Below are 27,998 nucleotides of genomic sequence, written 5' to 3'. Positions count from 1 at the left end.
CGGGCTGGCCCCGCCCCCCCACCGGGTCCCGCTCGGGGCAGCCCCGGCCGGGAGCGGGGCCAGGATAAAGCGCTGATCCTTCTCCTTCTCGTCCTCCTTCTCTTTCTTCTCCTTCTGCCCGCGGCGATGCTGCGGCTCCTCCTGGTTCTCCCGCTCCTCGGCGCGGCCGGCGCCCTGCCCGCCCCTCCCCGCCTCCGCAGGGGCGCTGCGCCGGCAGCTGGACCATACCTGACGCGCTACCTGAGCCAGCCGGTACCTGGGAGCCGGGGGCGGGCGGGAGGGGGTTTTCGTGGGCATGCGGATGGCATTGTCCGCTGTCACTAGCCTCACTTGAGCCACAGGCGGGACAGGACTATCCGCAGGTTTCTGAGTGTATTATTACTAATTATTATTACTAATTATTTATAAAAAAACACTCAGTGCTCAGTCGCTTTGGTAAAATGCTCCAAGCCTTGAATATTCCCTTTAAAAGTGCAACTATTTAAAGTGTTAGGTAATCTACTCTCTTGCGTGTCTGTACACTGTATCCTGACCGCGGGGTCCGTATTCCAGCACATCCTGCTCGGCAGCGAGGGGCCGGGGACCGCGGCTGTGCCCTGGTGATGTTTGCAAACGTCAGCTGTGTGATTTATTTTGTTTTCTTTATCACAGAATGGTTCGGGTTGGAAGGAACCTTAAAGATCATGTAGTTCTAACCCTTCTCCCAGCCCTGGGCAGGGACACCTTTCACTAGATGAAATATGGAAGAGATTTCTGTTACTAACCTGATCTTTGTCATCCTGTCTTCTCACAATTTGTTCACAAAATCCATAGCTCACGGACAGAACACAGGGCTCTGCAACACTGGCTTCAAGTGTTGGTGTGGTTTCCTTGGGTAAGACTTGGAGCCCTGCTTGTTCATAGGTTTTCACAAAAACAGTCAACAGATCCTTTGATGTGTTGAGGCAGATCTCTGTTGTCACCTCTGCTGTACCTGGTTTTCACGGAGGAGGTAATGGTTCCTTGTATTGGGAGGTACAGTAAGGGAAGAGGATGTTTTTCTAGTATTCTCTTGATTTGTTTAGAATCAGGCTTGTAGCGTGCATCTAAATTTCATGCTCTGGTCTACATAGGGAGTGGTGGGAAGGAGGTGTTTAATTCACAGGCATGGAATCATTTGTTAACCCAGCACTACCATGTTCACCACTAACCACGTCTCTAAGTGCCACGTCTACACTCCTTTAAACAGCTGTAGGGTGGTTGATACAACCACTTCCCTGTGCACCCTGTTCCAATGCTTGATAACTGTGTCAGTGAATAATTTTTTGTTAATATCTTATGTAAACCTCTGCTGGTGCAACTTGTGGCTGGGCATCTTGGGTGATATGTGGATTGAATATCTCCTATTTCAGCTTTGTAGAAGGTGAACTTAATGATGGAGTGAGCAAGATGGGAAGATTACACTTTCAGACATAATAGACATGAAGAAAACAGAGAACCCTTTTAAGGTTATCCTGAATAGCTATGGAATAATTTGAGAATCAAGGTCCCTGTTATTTGAGATGAGAGATAGATTGGGAACAATTTAAGTGAGAAATCCATCCTTTGAGGTTATAACCTTCTACAGACAGTGTTACTGGCTTTGGAATGCTCCTATTCCAGTGATCTCCCTGCATAAATCATGGAATTTCTGTCTCTTGAAAACATCTCTATCTAATGCTTACTCAGGTAGTGATTTGAGATTTGTGTCTCTCAATTAACCCTTCTAACAGCTCTGAATCTTATTTTTGTAACATACTGCAAATACCTTCCTCAGCGTGTGGTCAGCCTTGGCCAGGATGTCAATCCTGCAGTGGTGGTGTAACTCTAATTGTTCTGGCACACCGGTTGTTAAACATTGTTAGCATGGTATCAGTGATTCTAATTCTGTGCTGCAGTCTGAACCGCCCTTTGTCACCATGCTGTGACACCTCTGTCCTCATCTCCTCCCTGGCTTGTGGTGTCACCTGGTTTTTCTCCTCAGCTCTCGACAGAGTCAGCCTATGTGCCTTCCAGTCACCAGCAAAGTGGCAGAGGGGCTGTGTAGCTGGGATATGTGGATTTTGGGACATAGGTAGGTGTGGAGAGAAGGGAGGAAAGTGCCACAGTAACATGGTGTTGTAAAGTTGATGCCACACGCTCTTCCCTTCGGTCTCTTCCTTGTTCTCTTCCTTTCATGCTTCAAGCAAAATCATGTCGGCTGAGAGTGGCTGCTGCGGGAAAGAGGGAGCATATGTGCAGGCCTTGACATCCTTGTTGTCCTTGTCAGAAAACTTACTAGTATTGTTGAACAGGGTGGGAGGTGTGTATATGTTAATGTATTTTTCATATTCACCAAAGATTTGATTGCTGCTGCCTGGCACTTGGAAGATACAGGGGTAGCGTGAGAGGTCTGATCACACAGGGGGTGTAAGACTACTCTTTATCAGTAACATAGTGTGGAGAGCTGATAGGCATTCTCTCCTTATGGAACATGCACTGAAAGCTGCTGTCTGGGAATCTGTAATTACATTGTTATTCTGTAGTGGAACATAAATACTATGATTAACATGTTAAATAGGGGTGGTGATACTTTGCCACCTCTCAGGATTGTTGAGGTTTAATTATTTACGTTATATTTACTTAGAGCTCATGAATGAATCATTTGCTTGTGTTCCATGCTGCTAAGTCTTTCTTCTTAGCTAAGCATCCTGTTTTGATTCTTGTTTCTCTCTTTGATGGTTTACATTATAAGTTGAAATAATTTATATAAAACCATCCAATATAAAAAATACTTTATAGTGTGGCAAAATGTTATGCTCACAAAGGAAACATTTTTATACCTATTTATATTAAAAATATATTTAAATAGAGTCTTTAAATATTTTATATTTCTACAAAAGAAAATGTTAAAAGTCTAAACAGATTCTGTGCATGAATTTTGTTGCTTAAAAAGTTACCTCCTGAGCACTGTGAACAATTTTTTAATGTTGCACATTGGAGAACTGAGGCTGAGAATTTTCATGTGGAGTTCCAACCTCTAAATGGAACTTCTTGGCATGAAGGGCTGTAGACCTGTAGCATTGCTTGAGGGTCAGCTTTTACTGAGAATCAATGATATTTAAGTCTACTTTTATAAAAATGGAGAAATAACATGGTCAGAATTCAGCTCAATGCTGATTTGCATTGAACTTCCTCCTGTTTACAGTTTTAAGTGTCAGACATCCCTGATGACAGGGCTAAAAATCTAGAATATTGAGAAATAGGTCAAGCAATGCCTGTGTCTGTGATGAGTGCCTTTGCTTGCTTGCTGGCCTGTCTGTCCTGAACAACCCTTATCAGTAGATGGCCCTTGAAGCAGAAACTCTGCAATCACCCTCATCTTTACATCAACAAATTGTATCTATATTGGGGACGTTGATATTGGTCTCTTTTTGAGTGCTGATATACTAGTGTGACTTCTGCATGCAAGTCTATTCTCACTTCCGCTTTGGTATTTTGCTTGCTTGCTAAAAGATTGCTTGTGATTTGTGTGTTACATTAATCCATCTAAAACTGAGCTTTACAGAGAGCGTAGGAAGTATAGAGCTGCAGAAAGACCACTACAGTCTGGATGGTTTCTTTGTAAGCAGCTGTGTCTGTGACCATGGTTCAAATTTATTGGAAGGATTTGATGAGGCATCCAAGAGCCATCTACTTCTCTTTACCCAAGTAGAAATAATCTTAGAGCATACTGGGGAGGGTCTTGAGTCAGGCAGCTGCTCTGACCTTTGGGTGGCGTTGTTTTGTACTTCTGTATCGCTGTCTTTAGCACAAATACCAGTGTTACAAAAACCATAGCCTGAGAGCTTGTGGTGGTTTATGTGTGGTACCGCTGAGAGAATGAAGCCTTAAATTTCCTGATATTTGAAGGCTTCTCTGATCAACTGTCATCTTAGAAAAGAGAGTGGACGAGGTATCTCTTCACTCAATTTGATAATTGATGGCTGCATGAGCCTTAATGTGCTCTTAGACCCTTCACCCCAATCACACTTTGTAAGCACACACTTTGCTTTGTGAACTGCTATGAATTTGTCTAAGAACCAATGTAACAAGTACAAAGCAATTTTTGTTCAGCAACTTAGTGAGCCTGGTCCTTCAATCAGATTGAACTAATACATGTCAATTGTGTCATCCTTTCCAAAAGAAGAGTTATGATTGCATTTAATAACCTCCTATATTTCACACCTATGTCAGTATTTCATAGCTTAGTCAATTCACATGCAAGGCTTTGTGCTCTGAAATGCATCTACACTTCATATTGTGTGTACATAAAAGGAAGCTATCTTGAAGCTTCAAAGTAGTGAAGTTGAAAAAGTAATGCAATTTGATCCTTTCCGGCTATATCAGGAGTCTTTAATACCCTATTTTGTGTTACAGGCTGAAGTTCTGAAGCAGAGAAAATGAAAGCTTTGATTGAAAATGCGAAAATTAAAACACAAGTTTCAAGCTAGAAAAGAATTTGAGGACTACACAGGGGAAGATATTTTTTTTCAGACATGATTCTTTCTATTTTACAGAAAGAACCAATTAAAAGGAAGTGCATGAATAAAAGAATTTTCCTGCTCTAACTAGAAATAAGTACTACATCAAAAATCAATTTGATGTCTTAATTTGTCAAATTAATCAAAACTAAGGGTGCAGTTTTTCTCTTAAAAAAATGTTCCATCTCTTGTACTCACAAGAAAAAAATTTGCGTTTATGGAACAACATATCCTTCATTCAATTGAACATTTTTCAGTATTTGAAATTTTCACTGTTGTTGGTAAAAGTGGCACTAAAAACGTGTATACAACAGTTATATATAAATGTTTTTAAAGTTAAGGGAGTAGTTTTCAACCACAGGTCTAAAACTTGCTTAAAAAGGTATTGAGACAGATTGAGGTTATCATTTTTAATTGTGGTTAGCAGCTCTTTTAGCATCTTACTGTGACTCAGGTTGGTGTCTCAGAATAGTAACAGATGTCGGGAATGGTTAAGATGGGTTTGTTTTCCATGCCTGGCACCATAACACAATAGCACTTTTGACTTCTGGTGAAGGAAAAAACAAAGTGCTTTTTACAGAGCCCCTTGGTACCAATTAAAAGTTGTGCTGGTGTTTAGAGAAGAAGTGATGCTGATGTTTGTCTCTGAGGTGAATTACTTGGAATATATGTTTTAATCATCAAGCAGTACAAGAGTACTTGGCAGCTCTTACTCTGTGATTTCATAGCGTGATTTAAAACAGGAGCTGTAAGCTATAAACCAGGTCCATAAGCAGAAACAATAGCTCTTATTCAGTGGACAGGAAAACAGGGAAGTACTTGTTAAAGCTTGTCAGTGAATTTTTATTTTTATGCACTACTTATCTGTGGGGTCACAATGCAGACATCAGCTTCTCAAATTAAGCAGGAAACAATTTCCTCACTACTTGCAGCCTCTTCCTTCAAGTGAGCAGTTAATACTAGTGACTACAAAAAACATCAGTGATCACTACTCTCCCTCTGAAATTGAGCATTTCTTATCGCACTAGCTTTAATCATTAAAAGCTGTAATAGTCCACTGAAAGATTTCTGGTAGACTGTCTAGATTACAGAAAGTCTAAAGAACAAAACAATAAGCAGAAGTGCATATGACTGATGTAGCAAGCTGTTTATAAGCCAGATGTGCATGAGAACTCCTGTTAACTTCATTGAATTTGGACTTGTACCAGGAGCTTCTGGAAGTTGAAGTAAAGTCTTAAGAGCTGATTTTTTTTTTTTCTTGAAGAGGGGACTGAGTGGGGATATATGGAGGAAAATGAAGTAAAATATATAATGAAGGAAAATGGAACTTGATGGTAATGAGTTCTGTATCTGTTTCTTCATCTGACTTTGAGGAGATCAAGACCAGCCATCAGCAAAATAAATTGTGGTAGACCACACAGATAATTTGTAGTATTATGCCAATTTGGTTAGAGACTGGGGATCAGACTTGACTATTTCATTTTAAGCCTTCAAAAACTGAAGAAATAGCTTGATTTATTTAATCAATTCTGGAATATTTGGATTTTATATCTAAAGTAGTGAAACTTATAAGAAATTTAATGGGGTAAACCAGGCTGTACTCAGTCACCTTACGAATATTCTGTGAAAATGGTTAATTTCTTTGTTTTCCAGGCATGTGAATTCAGAGAATTAAATACAGATAGAAGAATGGGCATTGCATTTCTTTTCAACACAGTCAGTAGATACTCCTTGCCTGTGGCAGAGGGGGATAATTTTCTTTTTTATTTTAAATTTTTAGTTGCTGTCTCCTATGCTTTAGTTCAGCTCTAGCATGCATGTGTAGTATTTTCTGACACTCAGTGCTGTTATAGTGCTACTGCCAAGTGGCATTAGTGGTCAGTTGTGCTGTGGTGTGGTTATTGTTCTCTAAACGAACATAGTGAGCAAAGAATAAAACTTCTGGTACTTGTGGGCTGTTATTTCTAACTTCAAGTCGATGTAAGAGCTTTTTCCATTATTCACTCCTACAGCGAAGATACAGAGTTTATGTACAAATTCACCCTTGTGTCAGGCTTAAAGTCAGAGTGATTATGTGAAGGTTATCTGGAAAAGGTGTTTGTAGAGTAAAATTTGAGAAGTGTCTCTTTCCTGAAGAGAAGAGGGTTCACTGAAAATCCTACCGCCATGGGATAGCAGGGAGCTATGATACTGTGTGATGTCTTCTCCCTCTGACTGCTGATTCAGACACACTTAGTGGCGCATCTGTTTTCATTCCTAGTTCATTTATACTGTTTCCAAACGGAATAAGTTTTTCTGTCATTGTGAAGTAAAAAACCTTTTTAAAAAGCATCCACAAAGGGACTTAGTGTGGAAAAAAACCCTGAGAAAACAAACTGACCAAAAACAGTCAGAGGTAGGTTTAGAGGTAGTTTCCATTCAGGAACTTCCTTTCAAGACAACGGGAACAGAAAGTGATGGGCATCAGGCCCCTTGGCTTTGGCTGGGGTCCAAGTCCCGCTAGAGTGAACTAGGGGAAGTGGGTGAAAGCAAAACTAGCATGAACAAAACATTTGATGTGTTCCTGAAAGCAACAGCTTGCTTTGCCCTGCTGTGTTACTCCCTGAAAACGAAGTCTTCCATAAAAGCTGTTCAGAACCACATGCTGCTCTGGAAGTGCTGGCTTTTCTGTGGTGCTTCCTACACAGTGATAAATGGCTGGCCACCTACAAGTGTGCAGTTTTCAGTCCTGCAAGTCAGTGCTAATGGGGAGGGGAATGTAGAGTTCCCTAGACTCCTAAGCAGGAGCTTCTGTTCTATAAGATGATGGAAAATGGCTTTTAGCAATGTCCGTGGAATTCTTCAGAGTCTGTGCTGAACAGGGTAGTTTGTAACAAAATGCTCATGTTTTTTAAGTGGAAAAAGGAAAGTAGAAATGGAAATAAAAAAAGCTTTTGGGATGAAAATCTGAGTGCTTCTGTTTAGATGAGAAAACTGTTGCTTTGCTATGAGAAGAAAAGCATCTGTGGTCTGGCTTGATTCAGGGTGCTAACTACACTGGTATGAAGACTTTTTATCCATATGTTTGCTAGAGCTTTTCAGCCTCTGGAGAACTTTTCTAATGGTTATGACAATAGATCTAGATGTTTCTGTTGTAAAGTAGAGCAATTTCTCTGTAGAAAAACTTTTCACTTGTGAGGAGCTGTGGGTGTTATTTCCCTGAATGCTGCTGATTCCCTCGTCATCCTGTCTACCAACATCTCACAGCCCTGAAAGCAGAAGTTGTTCTTCAGTGTTCAGATATGTTGCAAGCTTGCCAAAGCAGAAGTTGCTATGTGGTATTTTTGCTATTGCATCAGGGCTGTATGAGTAATTGCTGCTTTGATGCTTTGTTTTCTGAAATTCCCCCCCCCACACACCTTGATGCTCATCAGAATTGGTGGCTTTTAAATACATGATTCACAGTGGCACGTGTAAAATACATAACCTTTTAATAGTGATAAATTGCCATCCCTGTGCTGACCTTTTGTAATTTTGTCCATGCTTTGCAGAATTAGAAGACAGAAGACTACCTGGATGGATGACAGGACAGTTTACCTGTTTGCTTTCACTGTCTGTCTCTTCTTCCTTGGATCCTTTGTCTTCTTGTAGGACTAGCTGTAGAAAAAAAATAAAAATAATAGTAGTTGAACTAAGGTGGGGAGAATGATTTAGTTGTAGTTGTGAAACCCTGGGAAGTAAAACAATTGCAACCTGAATTAAACCTTTTAAAAATATTTGACAAAGTAGAAAGTTCTAGCCCTTTTGGGGCTAGGGATACAGGTGTTTTAAGTATGTAATTTCACTAAATAAAAATATTATCTTTAATCTGAAATGCTTTTATTCTCCGTGTCTTTGTTAAAAAAAAAGAATTGAGGAAGCCTTTCAAATGAAAACTGTGTTGATCAGAGAAGATGAAACTTTGTAAAGTCTTTTGTTTAAACAGTTAGTCCTTCTCAAAACTTGAGGACACTCCTAGCAAAACTGGAATGTTTTAATGCTGCTTCGTATGTGACATATTGAAGCTTCATGTCCAGTTTTTTCCTCTCCTCTGAAGTTAATCCTCCAAATGTGATGGATTTGTAATTCAGTCTGGAAGGCACATGGAAAAAATTAGTGGTCTTTGCCTGTTAGGGGTGTGAGAGACCTTGCAGAGGGGTAACTTTGTTCTTGCTGGTGCTTTTTTCAGCCTTGCAAATTATTGCACCTTGGGTAATACAGCTCTGACCTGGTTGTTCCCTATGCCTTGCCCCATCCCAAGTCCTGTGAAAGAATTTTCACCAGGATAATGACTTGAATGGAAGCATCAATGGTGTGAACATCTGGAGTGTTTATTGCTATAATAATTTGTTACAGATTTATGTACCTGGTGAATTCTGAGTGGCACAAGGCCCTCCATTGCTTGGAGAAGAACCAGGGGAATGTGTGGTTAGGGAGTGTCAGTAGTAAAGCTGATTGAAGAGATTCCTGCCATCTTCTGCCTTGGTTACCCACCCATTCTCCCACTTGGAGCTCTGTGACTCTCAAGTCTGGGACAGAAAATGCTGGGATGCCCTGTGGGACCTGTCCTTTCAGCTGGAGGTGTTTTAACAGGGAATAGCATCCTCACTGTGACTGCTGGGGGATTTTACATATAAGTAATTAAAGCCTAAATTTGTTTATGGACTTCATTTTTACATGGTAAGCAGAATCTGGAGATTCAATTGCAGCATAAACGTACTAATGGTTTGTGGAAGTTGAAACTAATTTGTTTGTGTTCTCATTAGCTGCTCAGGTTTCCGACATAAAAATAACCTTTTATCATGTACTGTTTGTTTCTAACAAGGGCTGACCTGAGTACCCTGGGGCTTTCCTGCAGCATATCCTGTAGCTGTTTAAATGTTCTTTGGTCTTTTCAAGTGCCTGTCCAAACTGTGTGACTCAGGGCAGGGGTAGAGTTCCTGTTGGAAGCTTTCCTTGTCAGTGTGTTTTAATCACTGAAGAGATAAATGAGTGCTAAAAATCAGACTACCTTAAATGGCATCCCAAGAGCAGGTGATGTGACTTCTGTAGCATAAGAGAACCTTCAGTAAGATACATGAAGTGTAGAATCATGGACTTATTTAGGTTGGAAAAGGCCTTTAAGAACATCAAGCCCAAACGTAAACATAATGCTGCCAAGTTCATCACTAAACCATGTGTCTTGTCAAAGGCCAGTGTGTTCTCAAGGACAATGTTGGAATGATAGACATCCTTCTGTTACTAGGATCCTAAGCCTGCATTTGCTTTGGGGGGCATATTTGGCTGAAAGCTGATTCCAGTCATGGAAAACTTGGTGACAGTTGCTCTAGACCATCTCAATAGTTGAATAGAAGTTGGAAACAATTAATAGGCAAAAAGCATATATATTGTTGTCTGTATGTTTTGGTAAATGTGACGGATTAACAAATCTGGTAAGCAAAACCTCTGTATTATGGGGCATGTGGAAAATGGCAATGACATAAAGTCAGTCTTGGCTTGATGAGTGTACTCTTTGCTGGGTAGAAAATTGACTGGATCACTAAGCCCAGAGAGTGATGGTGAATGGAGGTAAATCCAGCTGCTGGCCAGTTCCAAGTGAGGTTCCCCAGGGCTCTGCACTGGGACCAGTCCTGTTTAATATCTTTATCAACAAATGATGATGGGATTGAGGGCACCATCAGTCAGCTTGCACATCACACAAAGTTGGCATAGAGTGTTGATCTGGTGGAGGGCAGGAAGGCTCTGCAGAGGGATCTGGACAGGCTGTGTTAATGATCTGAGGCCAATTGTGTGAAGTCCAACAAGGCAGAATGCCAGGTACACTTGGGTCACAACAACCCCATGCATCGCTACAGGCTTGGGGAAGAATGGCTGGAAAGCTGCCCAGGGTAAAAGGACTTGGGGGTGTTGGTCAACAGCAGCTGACCATGATCCAGCAGTGTGCCCAGGTGGCCAAGAAGGCCCAGTGGCATCCTGACTTGTATCAGAATTAGCGTGGCAACAGGACCAGGGCAGTGACCAGACCTGTACTCAGCACCGGTGAGGCTGCTTGTCGAGTCCTGTGTTCAGTTCTGGGCCCCTCAGTAAACAAAAGACACTGAGGTGCTGAAGTGTGTCCAGAGAAAGGCAGTGGAGCTGATGAAGGGTCTGGAACACAAATCCTACGAGGAGCGATTGAGGGAGCTTGGCTTATTTAGCCTGGAGAAAAGGAGACTCTTGAATATGATGTTATGCAAAGATGACAAGGCAATCCCTGGCCTCATGAAGTTAAAATTTGGATGGAGGAAGCAAAGATTATAAGAGGAAACAAAATTAATAGGGCCAGCTGACTGAACTGTAGTCTCACAGCCTGACAGGAGTAAAAGCAGGAATCGAAACACATCAGTGAAATCCCAAGGAGATTAGGACATCTATTCATTAGGACACTGCTATTCATGCAGGAGGATATCCTCAGACTATCCTGTATCTTCCTGTCCCCAGGATATAATTCAGACAGGATGAGCACTCAAAACAACTCCATGAACATGTGGAGAGTGAAGCATGACTCTTAAAATCCCCTGGCTTCTCATCAGTAAAACAACTGGCTTGATTTCACAGGGAATATCCAATTTGGGAAAATAAAGCTGTCACACAGAGGATTGAAATTCAAGGCATGACAGAAAGGCTTTCAGGTGCTCACAGTCTTGCCAGAAACTCAAAAGCATAAAACCATCAGGTGCTGATTTACCATCTCAAATGATATCAAATGCTTTTGGTTAGAAACTACCCTGTGAATTATAGTCTTTTTTGGTAAAGGCTTGGCTTTGCTTCCCTGTCTCTGTAATCACTGATGACCTTAGGTGCTGCTGAGAAGGAAGTGGGTTTTAGCCCACATGTCCTGTTTTGTCTTTGCACTCTACTCATTGCTTTAGCTCCTGAATACTTCCAGAAGTCCATTAAACAGGCTAACATCTGCACAATAACATCTGCTGTGCCTTTTTTGTCTCCTCCCCAGGGGAAATGTGTGGCAGAGTGGCTTGTTCTATTTTAAATGGATTTCCAAAAAAAAAACAAAAAAGCACATTAAAAAAGCCCCACTCTGAGATAAGTCATCTTTGAGAGCTTAACAAAAGCATGTGAGAAGTGTGCACTTACAAGGTAAAGAGATAGAAATGTGCTGTATATTTCAAACAGCAAGGTGGGTTTTGGCCCTTCCTTCCAGTATGAGTTTGTTCAATAAACCAGTCTAGAGAAGGTTCTTTCTCCTGAGCTGAGTTGCTCTTCTTGTAGAAAGTTTCTCTGAGCTAAAGGATCAAAGCTGCTGACTTGAGCCTTCAGTCTGGAGCTCTGATTAGCCTTGTGGGCAGAATGCCCTGTGCTGCCTACTGCTGTTTGAAATCCAACTCTGGGAGTACAGTTTCCAGCTGCTGTGCTGCAGGTAGTGGCTGCAGTCTTCCAACAGAGCAATCTACCTCTCAAATTTTCTCAAAGACAGTGCAGGAAAATACAAGGCTTTCTTAATCAGTGTTCACAAAGGTTTTTGTACATGTAACTGAAATTTATTGTTTGCTTTCCTATCCTGCCTGCCTCATCTGAGGAGAGTTTCTCTTAAACTTATTAATAATTTACCACTTTCAGAGCTTCTTTTTCTAATTTTATCCTTCCTTTTGTTAGTATCAGAATGACTGTTTCTGTGTCAGTAGATCATATTTTCATTTGTAAAACATTGCTGTTGCATCACAGGTGATGACTGTGTTCTTAGTTCTAGCCAAACTTGCTAGGTAGTCACATGTATAGAAACTTAAAACTTTCGGCTGAGTGACTGTTTTGGGTTAATCCTAGAGTTTAGCTTTGGAAGGGAACTTTGCATGTCATCTCATCGAACCTCCCACTCAAACCAGGCCGATTTCAGAGTTCTATTAGGTTGCTCTGGACCTTGTACTGACATCCTGACCGTAGTTGTAATTATGAAGATTGTATTTAGAAAAACCATATATATGCTAGTTTATCATTATCATTGTTTTAACCAGCAGTTAAGGTATTGTACTAAACCACTTTTTTTCTTTTGCTTTGTGGTCTGTTCTAATTAAGTCTGGTTGCAAAAGTCATTGCCTTTATCTTACTCATTTTGAGTAAGTGTGTGTGGGGGGGAAAACCTTTCTGGTTCAGCTTTTTAATGAAATCTGACTTAAGGAGGAAAAAAAAAAAGCCAAAAAACTATCTAGTTGGTTTGTATTGTACAGTATACTTCACGCAGTTACTGGGGTTTATTTTCTGTTTGTATACCTGTTCGATAAAGAATGGTGAAAGCAAGCCCTTGTTTGAATGAGACCCAAAAGCTCCTGTGTGCACCTCTGCATCTCACTTTGGCTACACCACAGCTCCATCTGCTGTTCCTGAACTACAGCTTTCCCTGCGTGTCCAAACCTTTCACTTCAAGATTTGATATTGATTCTTGTGCCTCTTCCCTCTGACTTGGCACATTTTCACACAGTTTTTACTCTTGTGAGGAGATACTCCTTGGGGACACCTCCACACCGTGATTTTGACGTTCTGGATTCAGCATTTCTTTGAATAACCAGCAGTCGTGGTTTGCTCTGCGGTCTCTGTCTGCTTTACAATCATTAGGTTTGGTGGGTTTTTTTCTTTTTACTTGTGTTATGTGTCTTACCTTTGCAAACACAAGTTACTACCAGGTATAAAGCCCCATCATGTAGCAATAAAGGAGTTTCTGCTCTTCAGTTGAGTAATAGGTACTTGTGATTTTTTTTTTGTTGGTTGGTTGGTTGGTTTTTTGTCTGGAGAAGCCTGGATTTGTGACTGTGCTGCCAGGGATCTTACATGTGTCCATGTTTTGATGTGTTATGAATATGATGAACAGAGGCAGTTTATTGCTGCGGGACTATCAAAGTTTTACAGACTGAGGGAGAATAGTAAAGTATAACATGGCTGATGGCAATGAGGGAGTCTCCAACATCTGTCAGAGTCAAGACAGAGAAACATGGCACTTTGATCAATGTGGTAACTAAAAAAGAACTTAAATACCTGTACTTTTCTCCCTCTCAATATTGAGAGGCAGACTCACTAGAGCATTGGGCTTTTGGGGTTTGTTTTGGGGAAGTAGACTGACAGATCACATCAAAGAAAAAACACAGTAAGTCATATCTTTAAAGAAAAGTAGCATTAATTTGGGAAAATATATGCATATCAGAGTATCACTATCCTAATTTTCCAGTACCTGTGGAAAGGAACAGTAAAATGGGCTTTAGAATCTGTTCTGCACAATACCTCACTGGATAAGCTCAGCCTGGTGCCAAAATTTTTTTCTCTCTGGTTCCTTGTGTGGTTTTGTTTGTTTGTTTGTTTTTGGTTGTGTTTTTGTTCGTTTGTTTGTTTTGGTTGGTGGGGGTGTGTGTGTTTGTTTGTTTGTTTGTTTTGGGGGGTTTGTTTGTTTTGTTTAGTCTTCCCCCTCCACTCTTTTTTTTTTCTTTTTTCTGTTGCACAGTTGAATACTTTTTGGGGTGTGGTTTTGTAGTTAGCACTCTGGCTGCAGGCAGGAAGGATGCCGAATCAAGTTTTAAAACTAAGTGTTTAATTTTAGAGGATTCTATTAAAGGCAAACTGAACACATGAGCTTGTTTTTCCTATCTCTGGCTAGCAGCCTAACCAGAAAATTTAAATAGAAAGAGAGACTTCTCCCCTTTACAAACAGACCTGGAACAAAATATGTATTAGTTGCACTTTCTAATAGTGTTGGAGTGTATTAAACTATACTTTGACTTTTTAGATGTGCCCTAACTGATCCATCTTTTTAATCATCCCAGGGTCTTGACCAAAGATTTTTTTCATTTGCTGACCTTGTTCTGCCTTTCTACATCTAATCACTCTTGATTGTGCTTGATGTAGAAAATGAAACTAAAATTAATAATAACTGTGCAAATGGAAAAGGAGCAGGTGAGTTGTCAGTGTAAAATAATCCCAGCATATGTTGTCAGCACTTGAGTTCAGTGAAAGAGCCCTTTAATGGTAACATCAGCATGTACTTGTGAGTAAGAGTAAATGGTCCCATTGAGGAAAACTATAGAACATACATAAATTACTTTTGCTTGGGTCTGAAGCAGTCAATAAAGATACTTACTGGGGGCAAAGACCTTGTCTCTCGTGTGTTCAGACTATGCACAGACATCTGACTGCTCCTGCTGTTGTAGCAGTGAGCTGTGGCACATGGCTTCCCACTTCAGTCCAAAAGAGAGTTACTTTGAAAGAATTTAGAAAAGACATTCTGCAGCAGATTGTATCTTTGAAATAAGTTCATGTGGTCTCTTTGACCCAAAGGAAATATAAGTACATGGTGTGGAGTAGCTGGATCCTGCAGATCAAGAGTTACGCTTTCCTGAGCTGTCTGGAGGAATCTGCCTAGCAGACAGGTCACTACAAAGCAGCAAGTGTGATTTGCTGCTTCTCAAAATTACTTTGCAGATTTTTCCAAAACAGGGAATGTGAAAGGTTGATTCCTGGAGCATGTGAGAGATTTGACAGAATTGTGGGTGTAAAGGTGGATGGGTGGTTGAGCAGAGATCCTCAAGCCAGCAGATGTCAGGCTGTTACTGCCGGCAAGAACTAGGAAAGGAAAAGGTGAATGAGTGCTGATGGAAGTCGAAACTGGGAAGCTACAGGTCATCTTTAGCTGATGAATTAAAGCAGTGATGACCTGTGGTAATTAAGTAGCAAGGTCTTCTGGAGTGTTCCATGGTTTGGTTTGATTATTTTTTTTTTTTAAATATTTTATGGTAAAGGCCTGCATGGGTATTCCAGAATAAGATTATACCCATGTGGGGAGTTACCTTGTAAAAGAAATTGATAAACTTTCCAATACAGATGAATGCTTGGGGAAGGGTTGAGGTGGATAGTGAATACAAAGTAGTGTGAGTAGAAGTTGAAAAACTGATGTTAGAAATTGAATTTCTAATGAGGAAATAAAGCTAACACTGTGGGGTTTGGGTAAAGGGATATGATGTATAGGCCTGCAATATTTGTAGGGCAATGGAAAGAATTGGGGAAGTTATATGGACTAGTGAAAATTGCAATGAGGAAAAGGAGAAGTGCTCCACGAAACTATCTGAAAAATGTGCCAAGAGCACAAGAACTACAGAGAAATAGTGTCTTCTAAGATTAAAAACCCCAAACAAATAAATTCCCAAAAAACCAAACAAAGAAACAAACAAAAAAAGCAACCAAAACTCATTTTCTAAAAGAATCTGTTTAAATTTCATGCTTGTGGAGAATGAAATTATCCAAAGGAAGGAGAGAAGGAAGAGGTGGGATTTTAGTTGGTTGTGGGTTGATGTTTTGGTGTTTGTTTGTTCATTTGTTATTTAGGGCTTTAGGGGGTTTTTTTCAGGTTTTTTGTTTTTCGAATAACAAGACTAGGCTAGTAAGGTTTTCCTAAGATTCAAAACATTGTGGGAAGATTTTATTTTTTTTTTTGATACAGTTTTGTTGCATGAGGTACTTTTTGACCTCTTAGCAGATTGGTCCATCTTTCTAAATATATTAGAATATCTCATGTTAAATATGATACTATAAAAAGGGCATGATTTTTTTTATTAACGACTGAAAATAGCATTTCTCCTTCAGTATATACACCTGTAATTTTTACTGTTTTTCTTCATAAAGCAGAAGAATGTTGATGTATAAGGAATATAAATGAATTCAATTTTTTTTTTAATCTTAGTAAAACTTTTGCCTTTTTTTTGCTTTTCTTTATTTTCCATCTGCAAAGTGACTGTCGGCACTCCCAGTGGACTCCAGGATCAGTTCTAGCTTTCTGAATACGTTGTTCCTTGTTCTTACAGATTGATCACTTTGGATTTGATGAAAATCGTACATTCCGGCAGCGGTATCTGGTAGCAGATCAGCACTGGAAGAAAGACAATGGACCAATACTATTTTATACAGGCAATGAAGGAGACATCACGTGGTTCTGCAACAACACGGTATGTAGAAAATAAATTCTTGAATTACAGTCCTTTCTTCCAGTAATGATTGTTCTGATTGTTATAGGAGGAAAAGGAAGCAGAACAGAAGTACAGAAAAAGTTTTAGGGAGTTCAGGGCGTTATTTAAAGCCCAAAGAAACCAAAGGGATGCACTGTGTTAACTTCTTAGAGTAGTGAAGAAAATTTCTGGAGGAAACACCATTAGGTGCTTTGAGCTAAGAATTCAGAATTTTGGACCATATCCTAGTACTTATCCTAGTACTTTAGATTCCCCAAGTAAAATGAGAGGTTTTGATGTTTATGTTTTATCACTATTAAGAGAAGTGTGAAGTGAAATGAAAGAGGCTGGAAATCAAGGGGGCTGGATGATTCTTGTTCTCTGCAATACCTGTGGAAGTTTTTACTTCCCTGGCTGATACAAATGCAGAATGGAGTGTGTGAGTATTTTTCAGCCTTTCATTACAAAGTCCAGTAACACAACAAGACCAAGCTCAAAGCAATCAAGGCCTGCTTACATACATACTTCTGTCGGCAGGCAATCTGTGTCTGCCTGTTTCCATAACTGGTGGTAACAAGCTGTTATCGAGTACCATCACGTTGTAGTTATTTATTAGTTAAAAATAAGTGTATTGCAATGCTCTAGATTATTGCTTATTGCCAAACAAGTTTTGTGTTTTCTGTAATGTAGTCCTAACTCAAATGCATGCTTTTCTCCTGTAGCCTTTTTTATTTGCTGTGGATGAAGCTCATGTCATAGGAATTCTGTCAGGATTGCTTGTGCATAATCACAAAACAATTCTGCCTAATGTTTTGCAGCATTAAAATATACATACTTTCTTTGCATGTATCACCTTCTCTGTGTGGGTATCTGTTTTATGTGTTTTCTTACTTCAGTGATACTTTAAAACCAAATTGCACTCTCTGGTATTTTGATAGTGCCATCTTTCTAATCCAAGAATAAGAGTTGAAATACACTAGACCGAAAGTAGAGACTTTTAAACAAGTTGAATCAATTATTTTCAATGTCTGTTTTCCTCCAACCAGGGTTTTATGTGGGATGTGGCTGAAGAACTTAATGCTATGTTGGTGTTTGCTGAACACAGATATTATGGAGAATCTTTGCCCTTTGGGAATGAGTCTTTCAGCGTAAGTGTCTTCCTTATAGATGTGTTCTATACAAACATAATTCTGCATGTTGTAATCCTTGCCAGGGCAATTAGCGTTAACTTGAGTAAGATGTGAATGTGCTAGAAGAACACAACTATCCTATTTTTGTAACTCTCAATTCTAGGAATAAAAAAAAAAAAAATCTGAGATTTTTTTTTTAGTGCTTCCAGAGAAACCTGCAAAGAATATTTTATTTGTTATCAGGCATAGATTTAAACCTTTACAACTGCTGTGGGGAATAGAAAGACTGCTGCTGGAAGTCTCTCATGCTGTATATAACCTGCTTTCTTTCCTCTCAGGATTCCAAGCATCTGAATTACCTGACATCAGAACAAGCTCTGGCAGACTTTGCAGTACTAGTTGACTACTTAAAGATGACTATTGCAGGCGCCCGTCACAGTCCAGTCATAGCTATAGGAGGATCTTATGGAGGAATGCTTGCAGCCTGGTTTAGGATGAAATATCCCCATATGGTAGTTGGGTGAGTGTACTCATCCTGCTTAAACAGAGCAGGCATTTGTTACTTCCATGCTATAAATATTACAGCTCTGGGAGAAGTACCATAATTCAATGGTACTTCAATGGCTTGAATTTTTCACTACTGGAAGAAGGAATCAAGTTACTTTGAATTTGGGAAGAGGCACATCTGCCTAATAAAGGCAACTGTAGGTCAGCAGGTACTGGATTATGTATATTTTCAGAGCTACCTGTTAGATTTGTGAAAACAGCACATGAACACTCACTTGGCATCTAATTTTTTTGAGCGTCTCCAGACTTCCTAATGACTTTAGGCAGGTCTTTAATCTCTTCAATGCCCTAGTTACCCTCTTGGAAAAAAGAATAGTAATTTCCCAACTTTTTTCTGCAAGAGAGTATATTTTTGTGGACAGTGACTCTCTTCATTTGAGTTTACACAATGTCTAGTGAGAAAGACCTAGTTGCTAGATACGAATGAAGAACAATAAACTAATCGAGTCTGAATTTTTACTTCATGTATTTACTGATATCTTTGTACTAGTATCCAAGACTTATATCCTTCAGCAGCCTCTGCATGCAGACCTATGGAATAGTTTTGCAGCATTATGGTTAGTTCACCTAGAGCGCAGTGTCCAAGTGCTACTTAGATAGTGGCTGTGGGGAGGGTATTGACCAGAGGATGGAAGTTCACTTTGCAGAGGTTCAGGATCTTTTTATGTCCCTTTGCAGAGCTGTGGCAGCCTCCGCCCCAGTCTGGCAGTTTGGTGATTTGGTTCCATGTGGCGCTTTTTTCAGCATAGTGACCAATGATTTCAAAAAGAGTGGGACAGGCTGCTCGGAAAGCATCCGGAATTCCTGGAATGCTATTAACCACCTTTCCTCAACAGGTAATACCTCACCAATACTTTTTTCAAAGAATAGTAATATTCGGGGTTGTGTTATGGCTTTCACTTGTGTATGTATTGGGTTTTTTGAAACTATATGCCTAGTACTGAAAACTGCCAAGTGAACTTAGTGGGCTTTTTTTTAAATGCCTGTTTTTTTGTATCACAAGCTTCTTTCAGACCTGGTGGGATGCAGAATCCAGGTCCAAACATCCCTAAGGTCAGACAAAAGCAGACTTCAGAACCTCAAGGCTTGTATTCCTTTCTGACAAAATAGGCCTGATAGTCATTACTATAAAAAAAAAGTTTGTTTACTGAGACACTCAGGTAGAGAAAATGACTGCAATCCTTATGGACTCAGCGATAGGGACTGACAGGGACTCAGCTGGACTTGAAGATATTGAGGATCTCTTCCAACCTAAGTGATTCTGTGAGTCTACAACTACCTGAAAGGAGGTTGTAGTCAGGTGCTGACTAATATTTGATCTGCTATACTTGTATGTATGTGGAATAATTTCACTAAATTAGTTATACTAAATGAAAATATTTTTTAGCAGAGGAACAAACGACCTATGTGTTAATATTTAGTGTATTGTACCATTATTTTGTCTATTTCTTTTTATTAAAGATGCAGGTTTGCAGTGGCTTTCCAGCACATTTCATTTGTGCAGCCCGTTAAAAAATCTGCAGGATGCTGCTGTATTGAAAAATTGGCTGAGTGAAACATGGGTAAACTTGGCTATGGTGAATTATCCTTATAAAGCTGACTTCTTGCAGCCTCTGCCAGCTTGGCCTATACAGGTAATTCAGAACTAATATCTCGTAGAATTGACCATTTGGTTTAACTAATTATCTCCTTCCGTCCTAACTTGCACCTTTTCCTTTATTTTTTTGGCTCTGTAGAACCAACATGACTGAGAAAACACAACCAGGGTAACATCTTTGTGTACATGACCTGGTTGGTTGACTAACTGCCACTTGTAGGACTAATAGGTTGTATCAAGAGCCTAGAAGAAGAAAAGTGTCAGGGATGATTGAAAAGCTTCAGCTGTGCTGCAGAGCTGCTCTCAAGTAGCAGAAATGCTGCAGAAAAAAGCACACAAAATTAGGGATTCTGGTGCCAGGCTTAGCTGACAGAGCTTGCAACTGAAGAGAAAGTTTTGAGCCTCTGTCCTTTTTGATGTGAGAAAACTAGTGAGACAAAATGTGGATCTCCACAAATGTATTCCTTGCAGGGTCACTTCTCAAAGCAGAACCTCTTCACACTTGCAAACCTTCACTTGTGCAGTTCTGTTTATCCACAGTGCTCTCTCCAAGATTTCCATTTTCTTGGAGTGTTTTTATTCATTAAGACCCTGGCTGAATTTCCCTGCAGGACTTTGTGTTACTGTGTAAGGTAGGTAAGACAGATAAGATAAGATATTTCAGGCTACTAAGCAGCAGTTAATTATAAAACAAAAATTTTCATTTGTGTAAAGCTGCCTGATGGAGGAGAGAGGGACGTTCATCTGTCCACGTGGCTGTCTGCAAAGGGCAGTATAAACACCTTGAAAATTAGTTCTGCTTTGTTGTCAGTCTGACAGAACCTGAGAAACAGGCTCACCTCCACCACTGTCCATGTTATCTCTGACTGAGGTATAAATCTAAAATAGAAAAGGCTGCTATTCATCTGGACAGTACTAATATATAAAATCTGAGTTATTTAAGCTGTTCAGATACTCTTTTTCTGAAACAGAAGCTCTAATATGACTCCGAGGATGACAAAGGGGGGAAAATATGGACTAGATGATCTTGGATGTGTTTGCCAACCTTAATGATTCTATGTGTAGAGTAGCTGGATATACGTCTATCTTGCTTAATCTCTGTTGTGAGCTGCCTACATCAAACTGCAGGGAACCCCAATCTATACCTGGAGCTTCTTTGTTATACATTTGTATGTGTTGTCTTTATAGAGGAGCTAAATACTATTTATTAAATATAATCTATTTTAAAGTGTGGTAAATGGGTTGAAAAATTTGGTAAATGAAATATTAAGGTGGCACTGGGTCTTTTTTTCAATTTTTTAGTCAGGAAATATAAAGTTTCAGCTTCCTGATAGTAGCATGCACTACACAAATGCAATTTGTGTATACTTTTTGTGATAATGCTCAGGATATATCATCACATATAAAGATGTTTTCTGGAATTGCTCTGACTGTACTTGGACAAGAAATCAATATCCTAGCAGGTATCATGTCCTAATATTTAATACCTATAGATTTAGACTTCCCCTTCTCTCTTTGTTGCAGGAAGTCTGCAAGTTCTTGAAGGATCCCAGGCTCTCTGACAAATTGTTACTGCAGAATATTTTCCAGGCAGTAAATTTATACTACAATTATACAGGAGAAGCCTTATGCTTAGATGTGTCTGAGACTGCAACAAAGAATCTGGGCCAAACTGGTTGGTACTATCAGGTATGCACAGTAGCCTTTCTAAACTGCAACTCACTGAGGTTTTTTTGAGCTAGAGCTGGTAAGAGTTGTCAAGTCATTTACCTGTCAATATATTGTGTCAGATGTATTGATGTACTGGTGAGAAATATAGTGACAAACCAAGTATGATTGTAGTGGTGAGGGCAAGGCAGAAAAGAGAAGCAGGTTTAGGTTGTATCTTCATTATCTAGCTAGTTGTTGAGTTTCTGCTCTTCATATAGACTGGAAAACTACGTACAGCAGCCAACTGTTTGAGGCTCAGCAAGGCCAAGTGCTGGGTCCTGCACTTGAGTCACAACAACCCCAGGCAGCGCTACAGGCTGGGGGAAGAGTGGCTGGAAAGCTACCCAGAGGAAAACTACCTGGGTGTGCTGGTTGACAGCAGCTGACTGTGATTCAGCAGTGTGCTCAGGTGGCCAAGAAGGCCCAGTGGCATCCTGGCTTGTATCAGCAATAGTGTGGCCAGCAAGACCAGGGCAGTGATCATCCTCCTGTACTTGGCACTGGTGAGGCCACACCTTGAATCCTGTGTTCAGTTTTGGGCCTCTCACTGCAAGAAGGACATTGAAGTGCTGGAGCATGTCCAGAGAAGGGGAACAGAGCCGGGGAAGGGTCTGGAGCACAAATCCTATGAGGACCAGCTGAGGGAACTGAAGGTGTTCAGTCTGGAGAGGAGGAGGCTGAGGAGTGACCTTAATGTTCTCTGCAACTACCTGAAAGGAGATTGTAGCAAGGTGGGGGTCAGTCTCTTAAGTAACAAGCAATAGAATGAAAAGAGATGGCCTCAAGTTGCACCTGGAGATCTTTAGATTGAATATTAGGAAAAATGTCAAGCATTGAAACAGGCTACCCAGGAAAGTCCTGGAGTCACTATCCCTGGAGGTATTTAAAAGACACTATGCACTTAGGTACACAGTTTAGTGGTGGACTTGGCAGTTTTAGGTTTGTGGTTCAACTCAGCCTTAAAGGGTCTTTTCCAACCTAAATGATTCTGTGATAGTTTGATAGTAATTACTGATCAAATGCTGTTTAAGCTTCCTTTTTTAAATACTGCACTAACAGCTGTTGGACAGTCTCCTGGGAACACATCTTATTGATCTGCCGTTTCTTTCAGGCTTGCACTGAGATGGTGATGCCCTTCTGCACAGATGGTGTCCATGACATGTTTGAACCTGAGAAATGGGACTTTGATGCATTTTCAGAAGAGTGTTACAGACTGTGGGGAGTGAGGCCTCGCCCCTCTTGGATTCTGTCTATGTATGGAGGAAAAAACATCAGTTCGCACAGCAACATCATCTTCAGGTGAGCCCTGTTTCAGCTTATAGTGTAGAGTCTTCCACCAGTTTGGGTTGTCAGTGAAGAGAAAGTTGGCCTAAGTAGCAAAAGGATCTGTCTACAGCACTCCAGCTGAATAAATGATGGGAATGCTTTGTGTTGCTACTGAGAGTAAAATGGTCAATGTGCAGCGGCTAAAGAAGCCAACTGTTCTGTTATCGCCTCTGTGACTCTAAAAGAAGAATCTGGATTGAGATTCTGCCAAATATAATCTTCCCATGTGGAATCCTTCTTATCTTGTGGCCAAAATCCAGGTTTCCCATGCTGGTAAATTCGTCTAGCTTTTATGAACCCAAAGCACTGTCACTTCCACAGAAAAGGAAAGTCTAAACAAGCTCTAGCTATAACACAGAATCTCAGTACCAAAATGATTGCTCTGAGTGATAGCCTTGTGGAGGGGCTGGCATGACATTCCTTATCCCTTTGATACAGGAAAGAAAGGCAAGTAACTTGGGGAGTTTCTATTACTGCCAATAGCCCTTTTCTTTTAGTGGTATTTAGGCAAGTTTCAACGCAGTTGTATAAGATGCAAATACAAAGACATGTCCATTTTAGTAAGGCATACTGGTAATACAACAAAAGTTTGTTCTGAAACACCTTTATATGTGGACAAAAAGTGAAAGAAATTTTTCAGTCTAGTTAAAAAAACTGGGGCTTGCAGCTTGCTCTCTATTCAGCCTTCACTTTCCTTATTTTTAAGATTAAACTCTGCTATCTTTAGAGGAAGGTTCATGTAGTTGTACTTCTGCTGTGTGGTGATACAGATGAGTGCTGTCTGTTCATCAGGTGCTTATGTGGTAGGGAGGTGTTCAGTACACCCATTGAGGCCTGTGCTTCAGGAGTCCTGACTTGCTGTACCGATTGCCTGCTGTGGGAAGCTCCTGGATATATATTTCTCTGTGCTTTGGTTAAAATTGTGCAAGGCCTTCTCATAAAAAACCCTACCATTTCTATAAAACAAGATCAGAATTAGACTTTTGGACTTGGTAGATAGGTGTGCATTTTAACAGTATAAAGTTTTCACTTAAATTAGGGGTTATTTTCTGGCTTGCAGCTCTTAACATTGGTCTGTTTGGCTCCAAAGGCCTGTTGCTTTCCTCTTGTATGCCTCTTGCTGTTTCTGTCCTAGCAGAATATCTGCTCTGGAGTGAGAAATTCCACCCTCTTTTGGAAAACTTTTTTAATAAAAGAAGTTTGTTGGTTTAACTTAATTTCTGTGGAGTGTTGCTTATTTCCAAGGTCTCACAGCTCTGTACAGTAGAAATCTGCTTTGTAAGTGATAGACAAGCAAACAAATCTAAGTGTTTAAGAATTTATGCCAGCTGAAGGAGCTGGAAATGAGAAAAGCCTGAAAGCAACCAAATGAATGTAGAAGTTAGTGCTGTACACACAAAGCTTTTGGATCTCAAGCTGGATGTTTCTCTTCAAACAAATACATTGTCAACACTGTACATTTTATATAAGAGCCTTTTATCCTCAAACACTGAAGAGTGCTTTACAAAAAATATCCCAGTGTTTACCTGGGATGTGGCTCCCTGTGGGCTGAAAAGGACTGTGTTTCAAGTGACAGGCAACTTGCACAACAGTGTAGCACAGGAAGGGAAAAATACTACATCTGAAGAGAACTACTGTAGGGTGGATTTATCCAGACGCAGTGGGATTTGGCCAGAATGCTTAAACTGGTGTTGCTGCTTCTCCCTCTGCGAGCAGTACATCACTCTGCAGAGTCAGACTTGAATGGACTGTATGGTATTAATGCAGGAAACTCCATTGCTACTTTGATACCTTCCTGGATGTATGCAGTGTGAGTGGTTTAGGCTGTGCACAGGTGTTGCTTGCCTGTCCTAGGCAGCACATCTTTATTAAAACTTGTTTGAGGAAATTGGGGTTTTCAGAACACTGTTTCCCCTTTCTTTTCCAGCAATTTTCACTCCTCTTACTGGTACATGCTGTGTACTTGGTATGGAAGTGCTGTGCAGTGGTGGGAAGTGACATTTTAACACTGTTCATGAATGCAGTGGCAAGGAGCCTGTAGCATTTATAGTGTCTCATCATCAGCGTACTATGGTAGTCAAAATCAGCCCAGGTTATATCAGACAGTACAAAATTTAGTGTGCACAATCTAAAAATGAGTATTTTTCAGTCTGGATGGATCACACCTAGGTTGTATACATCCTTCTGAGTTAGGGCACCCACCTACCCAGTTCTGCACAGGGAGAGGCCAAAAGTGAAGGCTCTGTTATGAGAAGTACTGGAGTTCTGTACAGAAGGGAGAATAGTTAGCACAAAAGGAGGGAATTGGTGGCAATGATACAACTATGCCAGACTGAAGAGAAAAGGAGAGAGAAAAAAGTTAATAAAAGGAAACATGGCAGTTGTGGAGAGCCAGCATGTTTAAAAAGGATGCACAGGCAGTGCTGCTAAGATTGTGTAAAACTCAGGGCTGGAGGGCTGAGGAGACTGAAGAGAATATAGGAAAGGGATTGCTGTGAGATAGGCAGAACCCTATGTATGCTGTGAAGGAAGTATAGCAATTGAAAACAGGACTAGAATGCTCATATTTTTCATTAGTTTTTTTTTTTGTTTTGTTTTGTTTTTTGAAAGTCTTACTTGCCTGGCCACTGCTAGAAAGAAATGGCTGACTTTTTTATTCTTTCCCTTGTTTTACTTCTTTGGTTTACATTGGGAAATTCCTGTCCCGTGAGATGGGCAACTGAGTACTTACATGCATGCTTAGTTTTAACACATAAGTAATTCATTCTAGTTGGTACTGAATTATGTTATTCCACAGAAACTGTTAAGACTTATGATTTTGTGGTGAGCCCTCCATCCCCCCTCCTCTCAGCAAGTCTCACTTGCCAAACTGCGTCAGTGCCTCTAGTACCATCATTTGGCAGAGGACACAGCCAGCAGCTTGCAGAAAAGCCGGAGGCTGTTTGTTTCCGTGTGGCATGCTTAGTTTCCACATGACTAGGACCAAAAGATCCAAGTTCATGTACATCATGGGTCTCTCAGCAACTCATCCCCCTGTTGCCAAGGTGCTCTGCTGATTCAGGTGACCTTTTAAATCCAATGCATTTGGTTTATTGGGCAGCTCTTTATGCTTTTTGTTTTGCAGATACAAAATGTTTCTCTTGTCTGAAGTCATATTTAGAATCACTGGAAGTAAAGAACTACAGAGACTCAAGATACTTGGGGTTTTTTTCAGTGTAAAACAAGTATAGTATTAGTTCATACCTCATCAGGTTTTTACTGTTAATTATTTCTAAAAAACCTCTTTTTTTACTCCTTATTTTTCTGGTTTGTGGTTTTTTGTTGTTGTTGTTTTTTAGTGCTGCCATTGTGGTATTTTTCTAGCTTTATATCTCTTAATGTCCAAGGATATTTTAATTTCTTAGATCCATCTAGAAGTTTACCCTTGTATACCATAGCCCATCTCTGACATTTCCTTTTGTGGGCAGATCCAGTGCTCTGAGTGAGGAACAGATCTAGATTTGCATAGTTCCACAAGTATATGGATGTTGTTTTCTTTGTGCAGAAAGATGGACCATGTGTGGGAAGAGCATTGCAGTAAAGGAAAATAAAATGTAGTAGGGATTATTGGATCAAGTCCAATGCTAGGAATGAGAGATGGAAAACTCTCTCCCCAGCTGAGCTATTGACTTGCTCTAGGGTCTATTATTTGGAGCCATATCTATAGTGCAAGGAATCCTTTCAAATGATTTGGGGTGAGGGAGGAGGGGGAGTAAATGGCATTAAATTGTCCTATTACAGAGGAAGAGTCATTTTAGACAGTTTTTTGGGAGATAAAAGCTTCATTTTAATATGGTTATTTTTAGAAATAAGTGGACTAATGGACTGTCCAAGCATTTCTTTGCAAAACCAGGCTGGCACCCAGCTGAGACAGCAAATGTAGAACTTCCTGAAAATTCAGCTCTAAAGGGGTTCAGTAGGTTATTTGTTTATGGCAGGCTGTGAAGAAGGAAAGTGAAGTGCTTTGATTTGGGAATTTGGAGATGTCTTGTTTACAGGGGAACATGAACCTTTTATGATGATTACGGGTGGCAGCAGATTTATCTCCAGAGACTTTGGCATTGTTAAAGATTATTATCTGAATTAGCAAATAATTGTGAAGTGTAGCCTAGCTTAAGATGCAGATAGCTCCATACCTCTGTCAAAAAGGCTTCTCTCAGCAGAGGGGTGGGCACAAGACATTGAGACAGGGCTGAGGTCTGTTTCTGTTGCTGCATATGCAAAACTAGTTGAAAGTTGGGTGAATATGTTGATGTGAAGCTGCAGCTTCACTGCTGACTGCTGTGCACATGTATCCTGATGAAATACTCTTTCCTTATAGCAATGGGGACCTGGACCCATGGTCTGCAGGTGGGGTGACCCAGAACATCACCAATTCCCTTGTGGCAGTTGTGATCCCAGATGGAGCCCATCACCTGGACCTACGTAGCCGTAACCCTTTGGACCCCAAATCTGTACAGCAAGCTCGAGCCTTGGAAATCTACCACATGAAGCAATGGATTGAAGAGGCCAGGCACAGTCACTGAAGTCGTACTGCAACAATTGTGGCTATCATACCTCTATTGGCTTTGCTGGGAGTAGGACCAGGCCTTACGATGTGGTCATTTGAGCATTTCCCTCCTGCTTCCTCACCTGCATTGCAGTGCTCACCATTGCTTGTGCCCATGAGAGAAGCAGGCAGCAGAGGGATGGAGAGCGTTCTCGGATGATAAACTTCAGTCCAAGTTCATGGATTGAGCTGCCTGCTCTGCCTTGCTTTCCTCTTCTGCTCTTCTCAAATGCTGTATTTTACCATGTAGTAACAGGTTCCTGTTCTAGGCTTGATGCCTTGCTCCTCACTGAGCTGAGTGATTGTTCCAACTGCTGGTACATACAGTGGATTAAATGGCAGTGGTGTGGATGAAACTCCTGCTGCTTCCAGTGGGATTGAATTTCAGACATCCTCAGCTGGTGGAGATAATGGGGGAACAGAAATTATATCTTACTGTGATGTTCAGTGGAGAGGCAGGGAAGGCATGGGGAAGCTGGCTGTGCTGTTTGTAAGGAAACTAAACAGCCCTTGCCCTTTGGAATCAGTTCAGGAATAGAAATAAATATATAATTTTTTTTCTCCTTA

General features: G+C 40.5%; 1 protein-coding gene across 1 annotated transcript; it reads left to right on the top strand.

Annotated features, from left to right (window-relative positions):
- The first annotated feature begins 3 nt into the window (after positions 1-3).
- On the top strand, positions 4-27,998 carry LOC113983411 (prolylcarboxypeptidase). Its single transcript, XM_027712514.2, has 9 exons — positions 4-252; positions 16,373-16,513; positions 17,560-17,661; positions 17,982-18,163; positions 18,889-19,046; positions 19,672-19,844; positions 21,332-21,496; positions 22,629-22,816; positions 27,204-27,998. The coding sequence occupies exons 1-9, from the start codon at positions 127-129 to the stop codon at positions 27,406-27,408; spliced, it is 1,440 nt and encodes a 479-aa protein (XP_027568315.1). The 5' UTR covers positions 4-126; the 3' UTR covers positions 27,409-27,998.

Source organism: Pipra filicauda, unplaced genomic scaffold (genome assembly GCF_003945595.2).
Source record: "Pipra filicauda isolate LSUMZ 115617 unplaced genomic scaffold, ASM394559v2 scaffold141_size4267151_pilon, whole genome shotgun sequence".
Lineage (NCBI taxonomy): Eukaryota > Metazoa > Chordata > Aves > Passeriformes > Pipridae > Pipra > Pipra filicauda.
The sequence above is the reverse complement of the archived record's forward strand: the minus strand, read 5'-3'. Positions and strand labels throughout refer to the sequence as shown.